This window comes from Bufo bufo, chromosome 2, assembly GCF_905171765.1.
Source record: "Bufo bufo chromosome 2, aBufBuf1.1, whole genome shotgun sequence".
In the NCBI taxonomy this organism is placed as follows: Eukaryota; Metazoa; Chordata; class Amphibia; order Anura; family Bufonidae; genus Bufo; species Bufo bufo.
This window is the reverse complement of record NC_053390.1, coordinates 396,517,197-396,542,457: the sequence shown is the minus strand read 5'-3', so window position 1 is coordinate 396,542,457 and position 25,261 is coordinate 396,517,197. Positions and strand designations below refer to the sequence as shown.

Genomic DNA, 25,261 nt, shown 5'->3' with positions numbered 1-25,261 from the left:
ATTTGTGACTTTTGAAGCATATTTGAGACATTTTCACTGGTAAGTTGCCACTTTTTTCTCAGATTCGGGACGTTTTTGTTGTTTTGTTTTTGTTGGATGTCATTTTACTGACAGAACCCTGTTGTTTAGCTCATTTATATTAGATAAAAATAAACGCCTCCTGTTTTATTACTTACAATGTTCCAACGACGAGTTGGTTTTCTCTTCATAAATTCGACTTCTTGACAAAAAAGTTGCATCTTTATGCCATAAATGTGCATTTTTACACAAAACACTACTACATTAGCTGGCTTAATTGTCCGCAACAATTTGAGCCATTTCTGCCAATAAGAGGACCATAAATGAGGCAAAATATGTGCTTATTTGATAGCCCCGCCCACTTTCACTTTTATAGCTCATTTCTTGCGTGATGCATTCTTTATGGTGAAAATTCTGGAGAAAACAGTTGATATATTTGGCGCAAATCTAAACTCCATTCTTTTTGGTACATTTTATGCCATAATTCTGGTGCAACTTGCTTAGTAAATGATGGACCCTTCTCCTCACATTATACAATGGGAAACATTTATCAACACTGGTGGATCCATTTGCCAGTCTTGATCTCCCTGCGCTGGCGTGAGGTGTGCCTGTCATGCGCTAGAAACTGAACTCTACGCCAGCTAAACTATATATGGCGGCTGCACTAAGCCACGCCCTCTTTTTCTCTGCAATCAAAAAAGTGTTGAAAAGCTCAAAAACGCGCAAATTAAGGTGCACAGATACTGTGCACCTTAATGTGCAACTTTTTTACTCCACAATTTTGGCGTATAGGGCTTGATAAATATTCCCCATTAAGTTGCCAGACAGTCCTGCTGGAAGTAGTGGTCGTGTTTGCACAGTCTACTGTGTATGGATTTAAAGAAATGCCTGAAGACCTTGCTCTGCAAATGCTTAAAATAAATATTCACAAGAGAATCTTAAAGAGCATCTGTCAGCATGATCAACCCTATTATTCCAGGCTTATTGCTGGTAGGGTATATCATACTGAGTAACATGACAGCACTCCGTTTGATTGATGTAATAATAAGCAATATTTATTCAGCCGGACATAATGATGCACAATGTACAGTTATGGCAACGTTTCGGCTAAATGAAAGCCCTCATCAGGCCCAAATAAGGCCACACATGAAACGCCAGTGCCGGCTTTTCATGTGTGACCTGATTTGGGCCTGATGAAGGGCTTTCATTTAGCCTGAAACGTTGCCATAACTGTGCATCATTATGTCCGGCTGAATAAATATCGCTTATCGCATCAATCAAACGGATTGCTGTCTAATTATACAAATACTACGAGAGTGGTTCCTGAGGTGGAGCAAGGAACATAACCGTGATGCGCACCCCCAAATAAGCCAGGTTATTGAGTGCTGTGACTACTTGGAATTATACTAATATACTGAGTAACATAATGCATTTCTTTTCTCTAGAGTGAACTGCTGCAGAGATATAATCTTTTTATATTTATGCAAATTAGCAATTTCGAACACCAAGGGGCTAGCCGAAGTCCTTGGAGCACCAGTGCCAGGACCCACATCTTAGCCACAGAACATTAGAAAAGTCATTCAAACACACTGACACCAATGACTATTTGCTACATTACAATAGTGATAACACTATGTCAGCAACTTTCTCGTTTGTCTTTTGTAGGTTATATGCCTGCAACGTATTTTTTTATTTTTTTTTGAGGGGGGGGATCGGATCATGCTGTATTAGCATATAGGTGGCTTGTGGAGCTGGGCGACTAGGCTACCATATTATTTACAAGGATGAAGTAATCATATTGGGGGCACACTGAATAGAGAGGTGGCTGGGGGTTTGGGCTTCAAGGTTATCCACAGGGATGCAGGAAGCATTTAGAGGGTCATACTAAAGGGGGTGGGGGGGGGGGGGGGGGGGGGGTGGTGAATCATTGGTGTCAGTGTGTTAGTGATTTTGCTAATGTTGTGTGGCTAAGATGTGGGTCCTAGCACTCACTAGTGGCAGTGGAGAATTTGGAGAGAGGGCTGTACGGAGAGGAGACCATACTCACCTCACGATCCTCATCCTCCAAGGAGCACAGCTGCTGCTCTCAGTGAAGCCGCTGGTGACTCCACTTCCAAATGCACTGATGTCATCGGAGCATGCACAGTCTGAGTCTGTGCTGCTTGGGCAGCAGCAGATTGAGTGCACAAGCACCAACTTACTGAGCCACAGCCACAGTGCAAGCACCAACTTACTGAGCCACAGTGCAAGCAACAACTTACTGAGCCACAGCCACAGTGCAAGCCACAACTTACTGAGCCACAGCCACAGTGCAAGCACCAAAGTACTGAGCCAGAACACAGGGTTGGATGAGTCTAGCTCTGTCACTCAAAGGGGAGGGAGGAATGCACAAGACTACAGGGTTGACTGGCCCCTTTGTACTTGAAAATTCCAATTTGCTGTTTGCAACATTTCACCATACAGACAAAAGAAAGGTATCTTTTTATTCATCATGATCAACTTGACCAGGCAATATACCTGGTTTAATAAGGTTGATCATGCTGTCAGATGCTCTTAACCCCTTCCTGACATATGACGTAAAAGTACGTCGTCAGCAATTGACTTGCCGCATTTTGTCGTACTATGACGTCATGGTGATCGGGCGGGCACTGGAGCGGTCACTGCAGGGGCTCGGTAATCCCTGTCAGGCCCCTGCTGTATCAGCTGTCATCGCTGTAAAATTCCGGCGGATTAACCCCCTCTATGCCGCGGTCAGCGCCCCAGGCTGGGTCTCCTAGGCAACCTGTTAGTGTATTACTCAGTATAATACACTAACAGGCAATGCATTACAATGCATATGTATTGTAATGCATTGCAGAGGGAATCAGAACCTCAAAAGTTGAAGTCCCAGAGTGGGACAGAAATAGTTAAAAAAATATATAAAAATTACGTTTAAAGTAAAAAAAAATTAAAAAAGCGCCCCTTTCCACTGATTTTATAATAAAAAATAGAAAGAAAAAAAAAAACGACCGACTCTATAAATATATCACATAGGCCACCCCTTCCGATAAACACCATAAAAATAAAAAAATTGTGTCCAAAAAAGCCATTTTTGTCAACTTACATCACAAAAAGTGCAACACCAAGCGTTAAAAAAGGCATATGTCCCACAAAATGGTACCAATAAAAACAACACTTCATCCTGGAAAAAATGAGCCGCTACATAAGAAAATCGCTAAAAAAAAATAAAAAAAAATATAGCTCTCAGAACATGGAGACACTAAAACATAATTTTTTTTGTTTCAAATATGCTATTATTGTATTAAAGTAAAATAAATAAAAAAGTTGACATATTGGGTATCGCCGCGTCCATAACAACCAGCTCTATAAAAATATCACATGACCTAACCCCTCAGCTGTACACCGTAAAAAATAAAAACAGTGCCAAAAAATAGAATTTTTTTGTCACCTTACATCATATAAAGTGCAACACCAAAATAGTACCAATCAAACTGTCACATCATCCCGCAAAAAATGAGACCCTACCTAAGACAATCGCCCAAAAAATGAAAAAGCTATGGCTTTCAGACTATAGAGACACTAAAAATTTTTGTTGGGTTTAAAAAATGCTATTATTGTGTCAAATTTAAATAAATAAAAAATAGTAAACATATTAGGTATTGCCACGTCCGAAATGATCTGCTCTATAAAATTGCCACATGACCTAACCCCTCAGGTGAACACTGTAAAAATAAATAAAAACTGTGCCAAAACCACCAATTTTTTTTTGTCACCCTGCCCCATGAAGTGTTATAATGAATGATCAAAAAATCATATTTACCCAAAAATGGTACCAATAAAAAACTTCAACTTTTTCTGAAAAAAATTAAAATAAATGAGCCGCTGCACAAGACGATCGGCAGAAAAGTAAAAATAAGGTGTTCATAAAATGGAGACACAAAAACATCTTTTTTTCAAAAATGCTTTATGTAAAGCTGAAACAAACAAAGAAAGTAGACATATTTGATATCATTGCGTCCGTAACAACCTGCTCTATAAAAAAAGCACATGATCTACCCTGTCAGATGAATGTTGTAAAAATAAAAAACTGTGCCAAAACAGCATAATATAGAGCAATAAAAAGTCATATGTACCCCAAAATAGTACCAATAAAACTGGCACCTTAGCCACTAGTTTCCAAAATGATGTCACTTTTTGGTAGTTTCTACTGTAAGGGTGCATCAGGGGGGCTTCAAATGGGACATGGCATCTAAAAACCAGTCCAGCAAAATCTGCCTTCTAAAAAAAACATATGGCGCTTCTTTTCTTCTGCACTTTGCCGTGTGCCCTTACATCAGTTTATGACCACATGTGGGGTGTTTCTGTAAACCGAATAATAAGGGTGATAAATATTGAGTTTTGTTTGGCTGTTAACCCTCGATGTGTTAAAGAATTTTTTTTATTAACCACCTCAGCCCCCAGTGCTTAAACACCCTGAAAGACCAGGCCACTTTTTACACTTCTGACCTACACTACTTTCACCGTTTATTGCTCGGTCATGCAACTTACCACCCAAATGAATTTTACCTCCTTTTCTTCTCACTAATAGAGCTTTCATTTGGTGGTATTTCCTTGCTGCTGACATTTTTACTTTTTTTGTTATTAATCGAAATTTAACGATTTTTTTGCAAAAAAATGACATTTTTCACTTTCAGTTGTAAAATTTTGCAAAAAAAACGACATCCATATATAAATTTTGCTCTAAATTTATTGTTCTACATGTCTTTGATAAAAAAAAAATGTTTGGGTAAAAAAAAGGTTTGGGTAAAAGTTACAGCGTTTACAAACTATGGTACAAAAATGTGAATTTCCGCTTTTTGAAGCAGCTCTGACTTTCTGAGCACCTGTCATGTTTCCTGAGGTTCTACAATGGCCAGACAGTACAAACACCCCACAAATGACCCCATTTCGGAAATTACACACCCTAAGGTATTCGCTGATGGGCATAGTGAGTTCATAGAACTTTTTATTTTTTGTCACAAGTTAGCGGAAAATGATGATTTTTTTTTTTTTTTTCTTACAAAGTCTCATATTCCACTAACTTGTGACAAAAAATAAAAAGTTCTATGAACTCACTATGCCCATCACGAAATACCTTGGGGTCTCTTCTTTCCAAAATGGGGTCACTTGTGGGGTAGTTATACTGCCCTGGCATTCTAGGGGCCCAAATGTGTGGTAAGGAGTTTGAAATCAAATTCTGTAAAAACTGACCAGTGAAATCCGAAAGGTGCTCTTTGGAATATGGGCCCCTTTGCCCACCTAGGCTGCAAAAAAGTGTCACACATCTGGTATCTCCGTACTCAGGAGAAGTTGGGGAATGTGTTTTGGGGTGTCATTTTACATATACCCATGCTGTTTGAGAGAAATATCTTGGCAAAAGACAACTTTTCCCATTTTTTTATACAAAGTTGGCATTTGACCAAGATATTTATCTCACCCAGCATGGGTATATGTAAAAAGACACCCCAAAACACATTCCTCAACTTCTCCTGAATACAGAGATACCAGATGTGTGACACTTTTTTGCAGCCTAGGTGGGCAAAGGGGCCCATATTACAAAGAGCACCTTTCGGATTTCACTGGTCAGTTTTTACAGAATTTGATTTCAAACTCCTTACCACACATTTGGGCCCCTAGAATGCCAGGGCAGTATAACTACCCCACAAGTGACCCCATTTTGGAAAGAAGAGACCCCAAGGTATTCGCTGATGGGCATAGTGAGTTCATGGAAGTTTTTATTTTTTGTCACAAGTTAGTGGAATATGAGACTTTGTATGAAAAAAAACAAAAAAAAAAAATAATCATTTTCCACTAACTTGTGACAAAAAATAAAAAATTCTAGGAACTTGCCATGCCCCTCACGGAGTACCTTGGGGTGTCTTCTTTCCAAAATGGGGTCACTTGTGGGGTAGTTATACTGCCCTGGCATTTTCCAGGGGCCCTATTGTGTTGTAAGTAGGTAAATCGCCAGTGAAATCCGAAAGGTGCGGACATCTGAATGGATCTTACAGGGGGGTGATCAGGGAGTCTATATGGGGTGATCACCACAGTCATTGATCACGCCCCTGTAAGGCTCCATTCAGATGTCCGTATGCGTTTTGCGGATCCGATCCATCTATCAGTGGATCCGTAAAAATCATGCGGACATCTGAATGGAGCTTTACAGGGGTGTGATCAATGACAGGGGGGTAATCAATGACAGGGGGGTGATCAGGGAGTCTATATGGGGTGATCACCACAGTCATTGATCACGCCCCTGTAAGGCTCCATTCAGATGTCCGTATGCGTTTTGCGGATCCGATCCATCTATCAGTGGATCCGTAAAAATCATGCGGACATCTGAATGGAGCTTTACAGGGGTGTGATCAATGACAGGGGGGTAATCAATGACAGGGGGGTGATCAGGGAGTCTATATGGGGTGATCAGGGGTGATCAGGGGCTAATAAGGGGTTAATAAGTGACGGGGGGTGTAGTGTAGTGGTGCTTGGTGCTACTTTACTGAGCTACCTGTGTCCTCTGGTGGTCGATCCAAACAAAGGGGACCACCAGAGGACCAGGTAGCAGGTATATTAGACGCTGTTATCAAAACAGCGTCTAATATACCTGTTAGGGGTTAAAAAAAAACACATCTCCAGCCTGCCAGCGAACGATCGCCGCTGGCAGGCTGGAGATCAACTCTCTTACCTTCCGTTCCTGTGAGCGCGCGCGCCTGTGTGCGCGCGTTCACAGGAAATCTCGGCCATCGCGAGATGACGCATATATGCGTGACTCTGCGCAGGGCTGCCACCTCCGGAACGCGATCCTGCGTTAGGCGGTCCGGAGGTGGTTAAAATGGAAAATCTGCCAAAAAAGGGAACTTTTGAAATTAAGGCGTTAACAAAGTTTGTAAAATCAGTTTTGAGTAACTTGAGGGGTGTAGTTTCTAAAATGGGGTCATTTATGGGGGGTATCCATTATGTAAGCCCCACAAAGTGACTTCAGACCTGAACTGGTCCTTTAAAAAGTGGGTTTTGGAAATTTTCCTAAAAATTTTAAGAATTGCTTCTAAAATTCTAAGCCTTCTAACGTCCTAAAAAAAAATAAAAAAAAATTACATTTACAAAATGATGCCAACAAAAAGTAGACATGTGGGGAATGTTAAGTAATATATATTTTATGAGGTATCACTTTCTGTTAAAAGCAGAGAAATAGAAATTTTGAAAATTGCTAATTTTTCAAAATTTTGGGTCAATTTTGGATTTTTTCATAAATAAAGGTGAAATATATTGACTCAAATTTATGACTATCATGAAGTACAATGTGTCACGAGAAAACAATCTCAGAATGGCTTGGATAAATAAAAGCGTTCCAGAGTTATCAAGTGAGATGTCAGATTTGCAAAAAATGGCCTGGGCAGAAGGGTGAAAACTAGCCCGGGGTTGAAGGGGTTAAAAGGGGTGTTCTGGTTTGCATCAACATCCTTACAAATACGCATTTATGAAGGTAGCAGTAATTTTGTAATGTATTTCTTTACATTTAGGGCTCTTTCACACCTGCGTTCTTGTCTTCCGGCATAGAGTTCCGTCGTCGGGGCTCTATGCCGGAAGAATCCTGATCAGGATTATCCTAATGCATTCTGAATGGAGAGTAATCCGTTCAGGATGCATCAGGATGTCTTCAGTTCCGGTACGGAACGTTTGTTGGCCGGAGAAAATACCGCAGCATGCTGCGCTTTTTGCTCCGGCCAAAAATCCGGAACACTTGCCGCAAGGCCGGATCCGGAATTAATGCCCATTGGAAGGCATTGATCCGGATCCGGCCTTAAGCTAAACGTCGTTTCGGCGCATTGCCGGAGCCGACCTTTAGCTTTTTCAGAGTGGTTACCATGGCTGCCGGGACGCTAAAGTCCTGACAGCCATGGTAAAGTGTAGTGGGGAGCGGGGGAGCAGTGTACTTACCGTCCGTGCGGCTCCCCGGGCGCTCCAGAGTGACGTCAGGGCGCCCCAAGCGCATGGATCACGTGATTGCATGGATCACGTCATCCATGCGCATGGGGCGCTCTGACGTCATTCTGGAGCGCCCCGGGAGCCGCACGGACTGTAAGTATACCGCTCCCCCGCTCCCCACTACTACTATGGCAGCCAGGACTTTAATAGCGTCCTGGGTGCCATAGTAACACTGAAAGCATTTGGAAGACGGTTCCGTCTTCAAATGCTTTCAGTACACTTGCGTTTTTCCGGATCCGGCAGGCACCTCCGGCAACGGAAGTGCATGCCGGATCCCAACAACGCAAGTGTGAAAGAGGCCTTACTCTTGTGCTCCTATATTCTGTTCTGAGCTGTGGTCACATGACCATATCCATGCAGTTCTTTCTGTGATATGTACATGGGCGTGTCAAAGCAACAACTAGGACAGTGATAGGGGAGTATCTATGTATCTAGCTGGTGGGAGGAGCTATACATTAGTTGGGTGGTGTTAGGGGCAGTGATAGAGGAGTGTCTATGTAACTAGCTGATGGGAGGAGCTATAAACTAGCTGGGTGTTAGTGGCAGTAATAGGGGAGTGTCTATGTAACTAGCTGGTGGGAGGTGCTATAAACTAGCTGGGTGTGATAGGGGAGTGTCTATGTAACTAGCTGGTGGGAGGAGCTATAAACTAGCTGGGTGGTGTTAGGGGCAGTGATAGGGGAGTGTCTATGTAACTAGCTGGTGGGAGGAGCTATAAACTAGCTGAGTGTTAGGGGCAGTGATAGGGGAGTGTCTATGTATCTAGCTGGTGGGAGGAGCTATTAACTAGCTGGGTGTTAGGGGCAGTGATAGGGGAGTGTCTATGTAACTGGCTGGTGGGAGGAGCTATAAACTAGCTGGGTGTTAGGGGCAGTGATAGGGGAGTGTCTATGTAACTGGCTGGTGGGAGGAGCTATAATCTAGCTGGGTGTTAGGGGCAGTGATAGGGGAGTGTCTATGTAACTAGCTGGTGGGAGGAGCTATAAACTAGCTGGGTGTTGTTAGGTGCGGTGCTGGACCTGTGACAGAGAAGAGAAGGAGAAGTGCATCATGGGTTTGGTTGGATATAGGAATAAGTGGTGCTATATGCAGGATGGAAACAAACCACAGTGATTTATTTTTATGGTGAAAGTGGGACAGTCCAAATTGAAAAAAAGAATGCATGGGTAGGATATACAGTACATGATGTAATCAACTACATGACCATATCTGTTTTATACCATAGTAATACCGGAAAGCTCCTTTAAAGGAAATGTGTCACCATTTTTTTTTTCTGCCAGTTAAAACCATATAGCAGCACATCTCCTTTTTTCTAATCTTTTCTGATTGGAGATTTATTTATTCTATTTTCTGAACATGATTATGGGAGGCGGCCATTTTGCCTGAGCAGTTCTTAACAGCATTTAGAAAGCTTTAAGAATATTGCTTTACAGCAGCCCCATGGTCCATAGACACAAAGGTCAGGAGGGAACCCTATTGACTTCTATGGGAGAGTTTTCTAGGCATGCTCTGTTTCCTGCGCAGAAGTCATTGTACAAGAAAAGAAAAGATAAGCTCTGACTATCACCTTTTGTGAATGGTGGATTCTGTTTTATCTGTCATTCTAATTATGCCTGTAATTAGGGAAGGGAGAAACGACTTCGGATGAAACATCCGAAGTCGATTCGCATGAAACTGTTAGAATACTGTACGGAGCTCTACTGTTAAAAACCTTTTTCCATGTGGTACCTTGGTTCCAAACCGGAGTTCGGTAAAAGGTTGTTAACAGTAGAAATTTAATTTACGAAGTTATTACCAAAAGTCTCGCGAGACTTAGCGAAGTAATAACTTCGGCTCATCTGTTTTTTTTTTAAGTATAGATATTGACATGGAAAATAAAAAATAACATCATCAAACATTCTTTAAAAAATTAAACGACATAAAATGAGTTTAAAACAGTAGGTCATTTTCTGATGACACATTCCCTTTAAGTGCAGACTTAAAGGGGTTGTCCGAGTTATGAAAAAAAATATAGCACTGAAAATCTGATGGGCAGCAATATATAACTAAGCTAAGCAAGTTTTATGCAAAAAAAAAATTATATATATATTCCCTCATTTCCTGGTTCTTTTCTGGCCCTTTGTTTACATGCAATACAAACAATCTCTGCCCCTCCCCCTGCACTGCTAAGGGAGTGAATGCAAGAGCTGCCCTGAGTGACTGCCTGCTGTGAGAATCAACAGCATGTTGTATGTGTAGGACTACAAGTCCCAGCTGTATAATGACACTGCTAAGGGAGTGGATACAAGAACTGCCCTGAGTGCTGTGAGAATCAACAGCATGTTGTATGTGTAGGACTACAAGTCCCAGCTGTACAATGACACTGCTAAGGGAGTGACTGCAAGAGCTGCCCTGAGTGCTGGGAGAATCAACAGCATGTTGTATGTGTAGGACTACAAGTCCCAGCTGCATAATGACACTGCTAAGGGAGTGGATACAAGAGCTGCCCTGAGTGCTGGGAGAATCAACAGCATGTTGTATGTGTAGGACTACAAGTCCCAGCTGTATAATGACACTGCTAATACACACAGGATCTTCCCCCTACCTTCTTGTGCAATGCTCTCTAGTCTGTCAGATCCTGTGCCCAGAATTGTCACTGCTGCAGATACCCAGTATGTGCAGCTGAAGGGGTTAAGAATCTTAGGAGAGAGCAGACAGCCAGTGAAGAGGGGCGTGGCCAGCACAGTGACCCTCAGTGAAATCTGAGAAACCAGCCACCGGAGATAAAGTGAGTGAATTGGAAAACTGTTACATTTTATTAGTTAGGAACATAGAACAAGAAAATAACTCGGATAACACCTTTAAAGGGGTTGTCTCACTTCAGCAAATGGCATTTATCATTTAGACAAAGTTGATACAAGACACTTACTAATGTATTTTGATTGTCCATATTGCTTCCTCTGCTGGCCTGATTCATATTTCTATCACATTATACACTGCTCGTTTCCATGCTTACGACTAGAGATGAGCGAATTTCCGCTTATGAAATTCGTTCACACTTCGTTTAGTGGTAAAAGGTGAATTGTGTTATGGATTCAGTTACCACGGACCATAACGCAATTCTATGACGGAGGCCTCCCCTGCATAAAGGAAATGGGACGGATCAGTTTTCCAGCCCATAGACTTCGATTAGGATGGAATGAATGATGGAATGCCTCTAAAGGCATTCCGTAATGCATTCGTCATAGAATTGCGTTCTAGTCCGTGGTAACAGAATCCATAACGCAATTCACCTTTTACCACCAAACAAAGTGTGTATGAATTTCAAAATATGAAATTCGCTCATCTCTACTTATGACCACCCTGAAATCCATCCGTGGTGGTCGTGCTTGCGCACTATAGGAAAAAGCTTTGGCCTCTCTGGTGGCCGGGACCATGGGAGTGCACATTAGCTGGTGCTTTTTCCTATAGTGTGCAAGCATGGCCACCACAGATGGATTACAGGGTGGTCATAACTATGGAAACAAGCAATGAAGAAAGCAATATGGATAATAATTAATCAGTGTCTTGTATTAATTTTCGCTACATAATAAATGCCACTTGCTGAAGTGAGACAACCCCTTTAAGTCTGCACTTAAAGGGAACGTGTCATCAGAAAATGACCTATTGTTTAAATCTCGTTTTATGTCATTTAATTTTTTTTAAAATGTTTAATGTTATTTTTTATTTTCCATGTCAATATTTATATTTAAGCAAAAACCATAAATTCCTGCAGTTTTCTATAGTGTGCAAGCACGGCCACTGCTGATGGTTTACATGGCTGTAACCATGGAAACGAGCAGTGTATAATGCGATGGAAAATGAATGAAACCAGCAAAGGAGGCAATATGGACAATCATAATACATTAGTAAGTGCCTAGTATTAACTTTCTCTACATGATAAAGGCCAGTTGCTGAAGTGAGACAACCCCTTTAAACTATTCTAAATACTGTAGAATCGGCCATATCTCTGTACTTGACATCTTTGTCCTTCTCTTTTTAGCATTTTAGATGATCATGTCCTTAATAAACAAGATGAACTAATGCTAGTGCCGAAATATTTATTTTTATTTTTTATGCAGGTCTTATGGGTCCAAAGCCTGTATGAAGAAAAGACTAAAGTACTCACAAAGTAGTCACATCTGCCAGAAAAGTTAATTTTCTGCTACTTGCCATATTCATGATGATTAATTCCGTGGGGGCTATTGGTCACAGATAATTTTATTCTTTACTGTTTCAAATGTTATTTCTTACGAAGGAGTAATAAATTCACATGATTAAGTACAAATTTGATTTAATAATGTGTAATATAAATCTTCTTTTCTTTTCATCAGGGAAAAAAATAAAGCCGAGACCAAAGACAGAAAAGTTCTGGAAATCTTGCAAACGAAGGACAGCAAAATACAGGAGCTAGAACAGGTTTGTACTGCCTATTGTTACAGCACATCTGTTTAGAATGGCGCTTGCACTATATTTATTATACCTGGCACCCTTCTGGCTAATATCCTGTGTCCCATCAAACACTTTGTCATTTCTGAATTGGCTGGTGGTCTCAGTGTTTATAAGGTTAAATATGAATTGCCTGTTTGCAGGGTAACAGGGACCCTCATGATCACTAGTACAGGGAGAATCCCTCATTCCTCTTCATCAGCATCTCTGTAGTGAGGAGGAATTTGTATGTGAACTTGAGGAGGAAAGAGGAGCTGTGATCTAGGTGTCATGATGGGAAGCAGAACATACCCTTCTATTTACCACCTAAGGGGCTCATGCCCGCAAACAGCCACCAACTACCGGCCGTGTGCACGTTGTATCACGCATGCAGACTCATTCACTTGAATTAGGTCCACAATCCGTAAAGTATGGAGCAGTGCGGAGCGGAGGCACAGATCGGATGCCCATGGAAGCACTACGAAGTGCACGGACTGAATCTTGCGGATCGCAGACCCATTTAAGTGAATGGGTCTGCATCCGCAAACAGTGGGCACACAGCCGGTGCCCATACATTGCGGACCGCAGCATGGGCACGGGGCGCATACATTAGTGTGCATGAGCCCTTACATAGTATTCTTAATTGCACCATCTGGTTCAAAATAGCAGTTTTCCACTTCTTCATATTAAAGAGGACCTGTCACCACCAGGGTGGATTTGATTGAAATAAAAATGATTTAAATCACAATTTAAATCACTAGTCAGTAAGGCTTGATTTAAATCATAGTTTTCTACATAAAGACTAATTCTTGCTGGTATAACTTATAATATGCAAGTAGATGAAGATTTAAACAGCTTTTCATATTAGTTTGATTAGGTTGATTCTGCATTCATAGGTTTGTAGAAGTTCGGATTAAGGTATTTTTCTCAACTCTGTTCATGTTATAACATTTTTGCTGTGAAGAAAAGGCATGTGATCTCTGCTGAGTCAAATCCAGTTTTGAGAACTGCAAAAGTAAACCAAGCATCTGTGATAATATCTTGTAGTCAGAGAAACTGCCCAATAATCTTACAAAAACCTCTGGGAGAGCATGACATTGTGAATGGATTAATGGAATTTATTTACCAAAAAAATTACACATAAAGAAACATAGAATGTGTCGGCAGATAAGAACCATTCGGCCCATCTAGTCTGCCCAATATACTGAATACTATGGCCCTATCTTATGAAGAATGGCCTTATGCCTATCCCATGCATGCTTAAACTCCTTCACTGTATTTGCAGCTACCACTTCTGCAGGGAGGCTATTCCATGCATCCACTACTCTCTCAGTAAAGTAATACTTCCTGATATTAAGTTTAAACCTTTGACCCTCTAATTTAAAACTATGTCCTCTTGTAGCAGTTTTTCTTCTTTTAAATATTCTCTCCTCTTTTACCTTTGTTAAATCCCTTTATGTATTTAAAAGTTTCTATCATATCCCCTCTGTCTCGTCTTTCTTCCAAGCTATACAAGTTAAGGTCCTTTAATCTTTCCTGGTAAGTTTTATCCTGCAATCCATGTACTAGTTTAGTAGCTCTTCTCTGAACTCTCTCCAAAGTATCAATATCCTTCTGGAGATATGGTCTCCAGTACTGCGCACAATACTCCAAATGAGGTCTCACTAGTGCTCTGTAGAGCGGCATGAGCACCTCCCTCTTTCTACTGGTAATGCCTCTCCCTATACACCCAAGCTTTCTGCTAGCATTTCCTGCTGCTCTGTGACATTGTCTGCCTACCTTTAAGTCTTCTGAAATAATGACCCCTAAATCCCTTTCCTCAGATACTGAGGTTAGGACTGTATCACTGATTTTATATTCTGCACTTGGGTTTTTGACCATTCCTCTAGTTTTCCTAAATCCTTTTCCATTTGGTGTATCCCTCCAGGAACATCAACCCTGTTAGAAATCTTTGTGTCATCAGAAAAAAGACACACCTTACCATTGAGGCCTTCTGCATTTTTGCTGATAAAGATATTAAACAATATTGGTCCCAGAACAGATCCCTGAGGTACCCCAGTGGTAACAAGACCATGGTCTGAATATACTCCATTGACTACAACCCTCTGTTGTCTGTCCCTCAGCCACTGCCTAATCCATTCAACAATATGGGAGTCTACGTACAGCCTTATTCTACATAATTAAAAAACTAATCTTTATTTCATGATGGAATAACCTTTGGATGGTAATATATTTTCCTCAAAAAGCATTTTATATAAAAAAAAATCAGATTTAAATTAAAAAAAACAAACATTTTTTTTATTATTTTTTTTAAAAATCATTGATTTTTATCCACCCTGGTCACCACTAACATGCCTGTTTTAATAGCTTCATGCATTCCTCATGTAATAACAATTCTGTAGCATCTATTCTTATGGCTCTGTGTTGTGCCATTCCTTTATTTTTACTACTAGAAGTTATGAATGAATTGCTAGCAGTCTGCAGTAAGGGTACAGAGGGTAGGTAATGAGTTGGGGGGGTGTACCTGCACAGTCTGAAAATGGCAGCACTGATTGGATAGAGGGAGACTATGCAAGTACACCCCCCAACTGGTTACCTCCCCTCTGTACCCTTACTGCAGACTGCTGGCAATTTATTCATAACTTCTAGTAGAAGTAATAAAGGAATGGCACAACACAGAGCCATAAGACTAGATGTTCCAGAATGATTACATGGGGAATGCATGAAGCTATTAAAACAGGCATGTCAGGAGCGGTGAAAGGTCCTCTTTAAGTGCTTTATTGCACACAAGACACAATGGATAAAGGAATACATTTCTGACAGTTTTTTTGGTTAATTGAAATAGCTAATAATCTTTTATAGTGTTTTCTGCAGGTGGGCAACAGTATACAATGATAATCAATTATTAAATAGTCATAAATATATCCAGTGGATCCTCCTTAATAGGAGTTGTCGTAGGGGAGGTCTCTGAAATGGATCTATTTATGCATGGCTATCAATAAATAATTGGCTTTACTGGATGTGGTGTGCACACACTAATTATACCTGCTCTTAATTGCTGTTAGAAACAGCATGAGTCATTGTAAGCAATTTCTGCATCCAGGAAAAAGACACCATCCAAGCACCGTGGCTTTTATTTCCAGATATGGCAGTGTGCAGTATGTACATTATGTTATATTACATTTATTGTTCAAATGCAATGGCTAAATAATACAGTATAAGCGTCCTGAAAATGTTCTTACATAACGTAATGCATATGTAAGCACGCTTAGGGTTAAGTCAAATTACCCAATAATGGATGAATGTGGTATGGATAAGTAATGTAGCACTGCTCAAATTCCATAGGGGAAATTTATCATCTCCCTTGCGACAGAAAAGTGACTTTAAAAAGTCACAAGCTGTGTCTTTGTGACTTTTTAAATGCAACTTTTTAGAAAAAACAAAAGTTGTTTTTTGTTTTTTTACACCGTCCTCTGTACTTTTCCAAAAGGGGGCCTTACAAGGGTGGGAAAGGGGCATGGACGAAAGCAGAGACTAATTTATCTTCATTTACAGTCAGGTCCATAAATATTGGGACATCGACACAATTCTAACATTTTTGGCTCTATACACAACCACAATGGATTTTAAATGAAACAAACAAGATGTGCTTTAATTTGAGGGTATTTACATCCAAATCAGGTTAACGGTGTAGGAATTACAACAGTTTGCATATGTGCCTCCCACTTGTTAAGGAACCAAAAGTAATGGGACAATTGGCTTCTCAGCTGTTCCATGGACAGGTGTGTGTTATTCCTTAATTATCCCAATTACAATGAGCAGATAAAAGGTCCAGAGTTCATTTCAAGTGTGCTATTTGTATTTGGAATCTGTTGCTGTCAACTCTCAAGATGAGATCCGAAGAGCTGTCACTATCAGTGAAGCAAGCCATCATTAGGCTGAAAAAACAAAACAAACCCATCAGAGATAGCAAAAACATTAGGCGTGGCCAAAACAACTGTTTGGAACATTCTTAAAAAGAAGGAACGCACCGGTGAGCTCAGCAACACCAAAAGACCCGGAAGAACACGGAAAACAACTGTGGTGCATGACCAAAGAAATCTTTCCCTGGTGAAGAAAACACCCTTCACAACAGTTGGCCAGATCAAGAACACTCTCCAGGAGGTAGGTGTATGTGTGTCAAAGTCAAAAATCAAGAGAAGACTTCACCAGAGTAAATACAGAGGGTTCACCACAAGATGTAAACCATTGGTGAGCCTCAAAAACAGGAAGGCCAGATTAGAGTTTGCCTAGCGAAATCTAAAAAAGCCTTCACAGTTCTGGAACAACATCCTATGGACAGATGAGACCAAGATCAACTTGTACCAGGGTGATGGGAAGAGTATGGAGAAGGAAAGGAACTGCTCATGATCCTAAGCATACCACCTCATCAGTGAAGCATGGTGGTGGTAGTGTTATGGCGTGGGCATGTATGGGTCCCAATGGAACTGGTTCTCTTGTATTTATTGATGATGTGACTGCTGACAAAAGCAGCAGGATGAATTCTGATGTGTTTCGGGCAATATTATCTGCTCAAATTCAGCCAAATGCTTCAGAACTCATTGGACGGCTCTTCACAGTGCAGATGGACAATGACCCAAAGAGTACTGCAAAAGCAACCAAAGAGTTTTTAAGGTAAAGAAGTGGAATGTTATGCAATTACTAAGGCTACTTTTACACTTGCGGCAGGACGATCCGACATGCTGTTCAGCATGTCGGATCCGTCCTGCGGCTATTTCGCCGTGCCGCCGGACCGCCGCTCCGTCCCCATTGACTATAATGGAGACGGGGGCGGAGCTCCGGCGCAGCACGGCGAAAGCCGCCAGACTAAAAAGCCTGACATGCAGTCATTTTAGTCCGGCGGCCTTTCGCCGTGCTGCGCCGGAGCTCCGCCCTCGTCCCCATTATAGTCAATGAGGACGGAGCGGCGGCACGGCGAAATAGCCGCAGGACGGATCCGACATGGTGAACAGCATGTCGGATCCGTCCTGCTGCAAGTGTGAAAGTACCCTTAGTCAATCACCTGACCTGAATTCAATTGAGCATGCATTTCACTTGCTGAAGATAAAACTGAAGGGAAAATGCCCCAAGAACAAGCAGGAACTGAAGACAGTTGCAGTAGAGGCCTGGCAGAGCATCACCAGGGATGAAACCCAGCTTCTGGTGATGTCTATGCGTTCCAGACTTCAGGTTGTAATTGACTGCAAAGGATTTGCAACCAAGTATTAAAAAGTGAAAGTTTGATTTAGGATTATTATTATGTCCCATTACTTTTGGTCCCTTAACAAGTAGGAGGCACATATGCAAACTGTTGTAATTCCTACACCGTTCACCTGATTTGGATGTAAATACCCTCAAATTAAAGCTGACAATCTGCAGTTAAAGCACATCTTGTTCGTTTCATTTAAAATCCATTGTGGTGGTGTATAGAGCCAAAAATGTTAGAATTGTGTCGATGTCCCAATATTTATGAACCTGACTGTATATGACTTTTCTGGTGCCAATGAAGCCTGAGATCTATGGCAGCTCAGGGCTGTCGTACATTTCTGATTAGGCGCACAGACTGCCAGAGGATGCGCCTAATTTATGGCGACGCCTGCGCCACATCATAAATTAGGTGCATCCTCCAGCAACGCAGGGGATATCGAGACCAGAGCCGAAAGCACTGATCTTGATAAATCTCCCTCTGTGTGTCCATATTGTACCGCTTTATGGCTCCAATTTTACATGGAGGGATATAGAAATATTTCTTTAATAATTCTCAAGAAACTGTGAAATGCTCCATCATATTGCAGAGTCTAGCAAGAAGTAGGAGACCGAAGGAAGGAAATGCGACGACTGTTTGATACACTAGAAAAAAGTCCAGTGGAAAACTTATTTTACAATGAAAGGAGATAAGGCTGAGCCAACTGCATCTGCTGCCATCGGTGCTGCCCATTGACTAGATATTGCCCTTTACTAGCAATATGGCATGAATGTCTGCAGTAAGACAGCCCAACTTCTGTATGCAAGCAGGAGGATTACTGGTATATAGTATATCATTTTCCATCCCCCCCTGTACAAACCGTAATCCTAATTAACAATGTTACATTCGGAGATCTAATATAATGAATTAACTAAAGCCACTTTCAGATTGGTATAAGGGCTCGTTCACACGAATGTATTTTGCGTTCCGTATATGGGCCGTTTTCTGCGTTCCGCATACAAAACCATTTATTTCAATGGGTCCGCAAAAGATGCGTCCAGCACGCTGTGTGCTGTCCGCATCCGTTGCTCCGTTCCGTGGCCCCACAAAAATTATGAGTCCTGTCCTTTTCTTGTCCGTTTTGCGGACAAGAATAGGCATTTCTATAATAGGCCTCCTGTTCCGTTCCGCAAATTGCGGAAGGCACATGGGCGCCATCCGTGTTTTGCCGATCCGCAATTTGCGGACCGCACAAATCGGCACGGTCTTGTGAACGAGCCCTAATACGGATTCTTTATTACTCCTGTATTATGGATACAACACCTGTATCTCCTGTAGTTCATTAGAAAATGAGTTTGAGAGTCATAACTCTGGTTCTTAAAGTTTATTTAGCATGTATGAGTGGAGCATCAGAGCACTTATTGCTCTGATGCTCCCCCTTGGCTTGTGCTGCATCGTGCAGGGCAAGGGCTTTTTCTTTACAACCGGTGACGTACCGGACTTCACAAGAGTATGTTAGGTGGAGACTTTTGCCTAGCAGGGATTCTGTTGATGTCCCCGGCACAAATGGGCGGTCTTAAGTAAAACAGCCTAGGGCAGCACTAATGAGTGCCCATTTGTGCAAGTGACATCACTGGGTGCACTGCTAGGCAGAAGTTTCTGCCTAGCATACAGCAGAGGGGAGGGAGGAGCATCAGAGCAAGAAATGGTAAATGAGTGAAGGGGAGCGTCTGTCCGGGTTCAGCTCTGAACACAGACAACCCCTTTAAGAATTGTTCGATGTTTGGGTATTACCTCCATAATATGGGCACAAAAAAGCCCCTGCATTACACCTGTCTGAAAATCTTTTGTATCTGTCAGAAATAAATCGGATATCTCTCTAATTATAATTATCGCTGTTTCTGTAGTATGTAATTTATATCGCTAGAGCAATGGTCTGCATATTTTACTCTAAAGTTTGGTTATGGACACGATAAGGACAATTTAAAATGGTATCTTTATTGGGGTTTGTACGTTTATGGTGTTTTGTGCAACTTAGGCTACTTTCACACCAGCGTTTTTGCTGGATCCGGCAGGGTTCAGAAAAAATGCTTCCGTTCTGATAATACAACCATCTGCATCTGTTATGAACGGATCCGATTTTATTATCTTTAAGATAGCCTTGATGGATGCGTTTCTAAAGCCATTGAAAGTCAATAGGGGACGAATCTGTTTTTTATTGTGTCAAAGAAAACGGATATGTCCCCATTGACTTACATTGTGTGTCAGGACGAATCCCTCTTGGTCCGCACCACATCGCGGACAGAAAAACCCTGCTTTCTGGTGCATTCCATTTCGTTCAGTTCAGTTTTGTCCCCATTGACAATGAATAGGGACAAAACGGAAGCGGTTTCCACCACTATTTAGATCCTATGACGGATCTCAATAGCGGCAAGGTTAAGCGCAAATGTGAAAGTAGCCTTATTTAACATTCTGATCTGGACTCTGGTAAATGTGTGGCATCAATAAAGAGCCTAATTAGGTGCAGAGAGGTGATAAGCAAGAGACAATCCAAGAGCGAGTATGCGCTTTGATTGATAAGATATCTAATTCTGTCTGCAGGCTGTCAGGATGTCCCCTGATGGCCCTCCTCTCCTTGACCACACTGGCTGAGATCACAGCTGACTGAAGAGGGGTTTCAGACTGTGTAACAACTAGAGCTGTGAGCCTTGTTTTAAAGCTGAAAATCTAAGCTTTTAATCAAAACTAGGATAGTACCCTACAACCAGAGATACAGCCTTTCAAAATCGGATCAGTAGTGACTATGATGTGGCTGATTCTCGGCATCCCCTTACTTTTAGCTCATGAGTGACACACTGCTAAAATCGGCATGTCTGTCACTACCTTATATTGTTGTTATATTCTTGTTACAGACAATGGGTGTAGACCCACTGTGACAACTAACCGGTTTGGTTTTTGGATTAACCTAAGTGCGTTGTCCTGGTGGTTCCCTGGTATTCAACCCTATATAGGGATCTGGACTTTGCTGGGAGAACCAAACAGATCATTACCTCCTGGAGTAGTCCAGGTGTAGTTGGAAGCTGACCCAGATCACAGACAGCAGTGCAGGCACCTAGGGATCAGGCTGAAGTTGGAGCAGGCAGCATACTAGCATATACGAGTGACAAGTCTGAAGTCAGGGCAGACGGCAGTAGGACAATCCGAGAACAGGCTAAAGTCAGGACAGGTGGCTAGGAGACGGTCGTTAGTCAGGCAGGAGTTTGGTTCATGGAAGTCAGATAGAGAATGACATCTTTGCTGTTAACTAGACACTAAATAACCTAAAGCTCAGGCACCCTGCTACTGGGAAGGGTGCCTTAGAGAGCCTGAAAGCGAGCGCATGCGAGTCCTATAGAGCAGACCAGGAGACCAAACAATGCCAGTGCAACAGCCCTCAGTGAGGACAGAATAAAGTTGATTCCAAGTCAACTTGAAAACTAAGACAGCCAAAGATCCAGCTATCAGTAGCAAGGATGTAAGGAATATGTCCTTGGACACGGAAGTGACTCCCTACAAGGATGGGAAAAGATTAAAGTGTGTTCTCATCTTAGACGTTTATGGCATATCCAAAGGATAATCCATAAATGTCTGATGTGGGTTGCACCTTTGTCCAGAACAGGGCGCCCAACCTCCATCTTACCTGGTAAGGCTAATTTTCACATTTGCATTAGACTTCTCAGGCAGCCTGTTCCAGCAGGGAGTAGCCTGCAAGAGATGTCTGGATCCGGCACTGCCAGACGCTACCTGACACCACTACCTGAGATCTGGTCGGCAAACATACTGAGAATCAGCCGGACAAAACAGCTGCTGTCCCGCTCTCCCCTGTGGGCACAGACGCTGCACTACTAAACCATGTGCACAGAGGTTTTCGACTGTCCAGATCTCGCCATGTTTGCCGGTCTGTGGCCAGATCTCCGCTGGTCCCCATTATAGTGAATGGGGCTAGATGGCGATGTTGTCGCTTCCGACAATGCTGGAATGCAGAGAGATCCAGCAGGCTGTTCCCAGCCTGAACAGCCTGACTGATCTAAAATCGTAAGTGTGAAATTCGAAGATTGCTGCTGCATCCAGACAGAGAATAAATGTAGAGGTGGACATGCATGTGCATCTGTATGGTACATGGTGGAGATATTCCAGAGATTTGTAAAATGGAAAAGTACTAAAAGGGACTGGTTTTCTGGAGTTTTTTTTTTTTTTGTCAAACCATGTATTTTCCTTCCTGTCCTGGTTCTTTAACTTTCTCCTTTGTTTGAACTTTTAGCACGGCAAACAGCCTTGCTTGACTTTCTCAGTCAAGAGAAGGAAGGGGACAAGTAACTCTATTACAACATCACATTACATGGAATCTGTATACATCTTTATCTAGGCCTATGAAAAGAGCAATGGAGCCTTTATATTGTTATCCAAATTCTACCAATCTACTATTTTACTAACAGATAACACCTTCCCCCTCACAGCAGCAGTAAACTGACAATGAATTACATACGGTATCTCGATAGGATATTTTTTCAATGTGCTGACATGCTACAGAAGGAGGGTTATTTTAGTTGAATTCTCAATGGTAAAATACCACCAATATGAAAAGAAAAACAGCCAAAAGTTTGAAAAAAATGTGGGTTATGAATATTCATTTAAAAAAAAAAATAGTACTCCTTTCTGATGGAATTATCCTGGGGCATCACACGGTCATTTGTTGTGTGCCATATGGGTAACTTTTTTTCACTCCATGTCTTGATATTTTGTGGCCTGACATCAGCTGTTTTGAACCTTGCTTATACCCAGGTCCTAAAATATTAAAATTTTCTGAAACCTATATGACTGTAAAATCACTAGTACCTCATGAATGGAGTCTGCATTGTCTTGTCTTTTTCTTTCTTTCTAGAGAGCATCAGGACAACAGCAGGAGATCAACAACCTTGTCCAGAGAAAGATTGCTGTAGATGAAGAAATTGCTTTACTCAGAAAGGAAGTCGATGACCTCCAACAAAAATTAAAAGATAAAAGTCAAGAGCTTAAGGTACCTTGTCTTGTACATATTTTCCAGTTGTCTTGCTGTGAAGCGCTGTGCTTCATGCTGTGCCATCGACTATGACACGGAGAGGGACATGTGCTGCAGGAGAATTGCCTGAGGCCTCGCTCTGCTTTGCCATTATTCCTCATGCAGTCAACTCCTAGCACTCCTTTAAAGTCTAAAATCTAAGGCTTATAACTTTCAAATAAATACTTAATGATGGATATGGAGCTAGTGGATGTAGTGTGAATATGTGGCTTCTTTTTAATTACATTCTGATGGGACTGGTATTATTAATTGATAAACCCGAGGTCTGGAATGATATGTCTGCGCGGGTCTCAAAAATAGCTGGGGACATCATCAAAGGCATCTTGATCAATTAAAGGATTCCTTGCATATGTGTGCTCATCAGCGCTGTCGAGTAGTTAAAGAAATAAGTCCCTTCCACCTGCAGAACTAAAATAAGATTGTAACCGCTCGTCTTCGGTCCTACCCAAGCTACGTGTCCAGGGTCACTTGCCTAGGAATTGTTGCATGACTGTTCAGAGCTTGTGCAGGGATAATGCAATGACTTTGTCACGCAGAGCACAAAGCAGAACTCCCAAAAAGAAGAGGAGCAAAGGGCAGCCATTTTTGAAAATTTGGAGGATGAGAAGGAGAATTTAAGCAAGAAATGTGCTGACCTGCTCGGTGACCTGGAGAAAGCTCGAAAGCAGGAGGCACAGTGGAGAGCAGAGAAGTCTGGCATTGATGCCAAAACTAAGGTATGCTGCCGAGCGGCTGGATTCCCTCACATGATTTTTCAAACTACATTGTGGCGTGCACTTATGCTTCTTGTTATTTGCTGTGATAACAACTTATGTATTCAAACATGCCAGCTGGGACCTGCATTCATTTAAATTCCTACACTTAAAACCCACAGCTCTTTAAAAATTGATGCGGCAAAGCAGGAAGCTGACATCAAATGGGCATTCTAAAGTCTAATCATTAAATAGTAGAACAGACTTCATTCTCACATAAAACTTAAAGAATACATATGTTCTGAATGCAAATATGGGGGAGACGAAAACGCTTCGCTTTTTTTATTTTACTCCGGTGCAATTCATCAAGAGTGTTTTAGGCACAGATGGATTATCTTGGTTAAGAAGTAAAAAGAAATGCGGAGATTTTGCGGCTTATGCTGTCCTTCTGGAAGGTGTTTGAAATGCACTAAATACACGGTCTGAGTGTCTACAACGCATTTATATGATGTTCGTTTCAGCAGTTGTAAGCGAGCCATAGACCCATTAGCTACAATAGGTTTACTTGAGAGACAGAACATCATTCAACCATCTCCATGCTCTTTTATGTGTTTTTCTTTATTTCTTTTCTGAAGGCTTTAGAATTGAATTTAAAAGAAGCTGGTAACCAGATGGAGGCCATGCATAATAAAATAAATGGCCTGTCGTCACAGGTCGCTGTCAAGCAGGCTGAGCTGGCACAGAGAGAGCTTGATGTGGCCAGACTACGGTGAGTAGACACATGATATGACTGTACAAGTAGTATGTAGCGTAAAGACGACCTATTAGCTCCTCTGATATGTCTGTTCTACCAAAAACTTACATTCTCTTACATTTCTTACAGCTCTGTGTTGTATTGTAGTAAATGGAATAAATGGACGGCACTCACAGCAAATGGGGTCTATGGATACTATTTATTAGATAGGTTGTAACAATACCAGATGGTAGTTGGCATGTGGTTTTATATTTATTCTTTAAAGGGAACCTGTCACCAGGATTTTGGGTATAGAGCTGAGGACATGGGTTGCTAGATGGCCACTAGCACATCCACAATACCCAGTCCCCATAGCTCTGTGTGCTTTTATTGTGTAAAAAAACTGATTTGATACATATGCAAATTAACACAAAAGAGTCATATCTTACTTGTGTGACCAGAGAAGAGTCATATTTTCAAGCTCTGACTCATCTCAGGTTAATCTGCATATGTATCAAATCGTTTTTTTTACACAATAAAAGTACACAGAGCTATGGGGACTGGGTATTGTGGATGTTCTAGTGGCCATCTAGTAGCCCATGTCCTCAGCTCTATACCCAAAATCCAGGTGACAGGTTCCCTTTAAAATATATGGTTTAGTTAAAAGTTAGGATGTGCGCACTCCGTAAAGAGATAGGTGAATAAATAAATACATATGTATTCGTTTATGTCCATATAAAAGTTCATATAATCAGAAAATGTAAAAAAATATGAAAAATATATATGAAAAATATATATGAAAAATATATAAAAGTCACAAAATGTAGGTCAATGTGGGTCGTTGGGCGATCCAGATATTGGCCGCTCTGAATGCAGGATAGTTAATGATCCCTTTTTGCAATAGATGGTTATAAATAGTTGTAAAAAGAAGTATAAGTTATTCTTTGCTTCTGAATATCTGTGCTCTCTATAGGAGCTTCGACTTATATTTAGGCCGGATCACAACCTGAAAGGCAAAGATCCCA

General features: G+C 41.5%; 1 protein-coding gene across 1 annotated transcript in view; it reads left to right on the top strand.

The window, feature by feature from the left end:
- The window catches only part of CNTLN (centlein), a 353,786-nt gene that overhangs the window by 59,659 nt on the left and 268,866 nt on the right, over positions 1-25,261 (top strand). The window contains exons 4-7 of the mRNA XM_040417242.1: positions 12,396-12,480; positions 22,635-22,769; positions 23,348-23,522; positions 24,134-24,272. Coding sequence (XP_040273176.1) covers positions 12,396-12,480; positions 22,635-22,769; positions 23,348-23,522; positions 24,134-24,272 — 534 coding nt within the window. The remainder of the gene's footprint in view (positions 1-12,395; positions 12,481-22,634; positions 22,770-23,347; positions 23,523-24,133; positions 24,273-25,261) is intronic.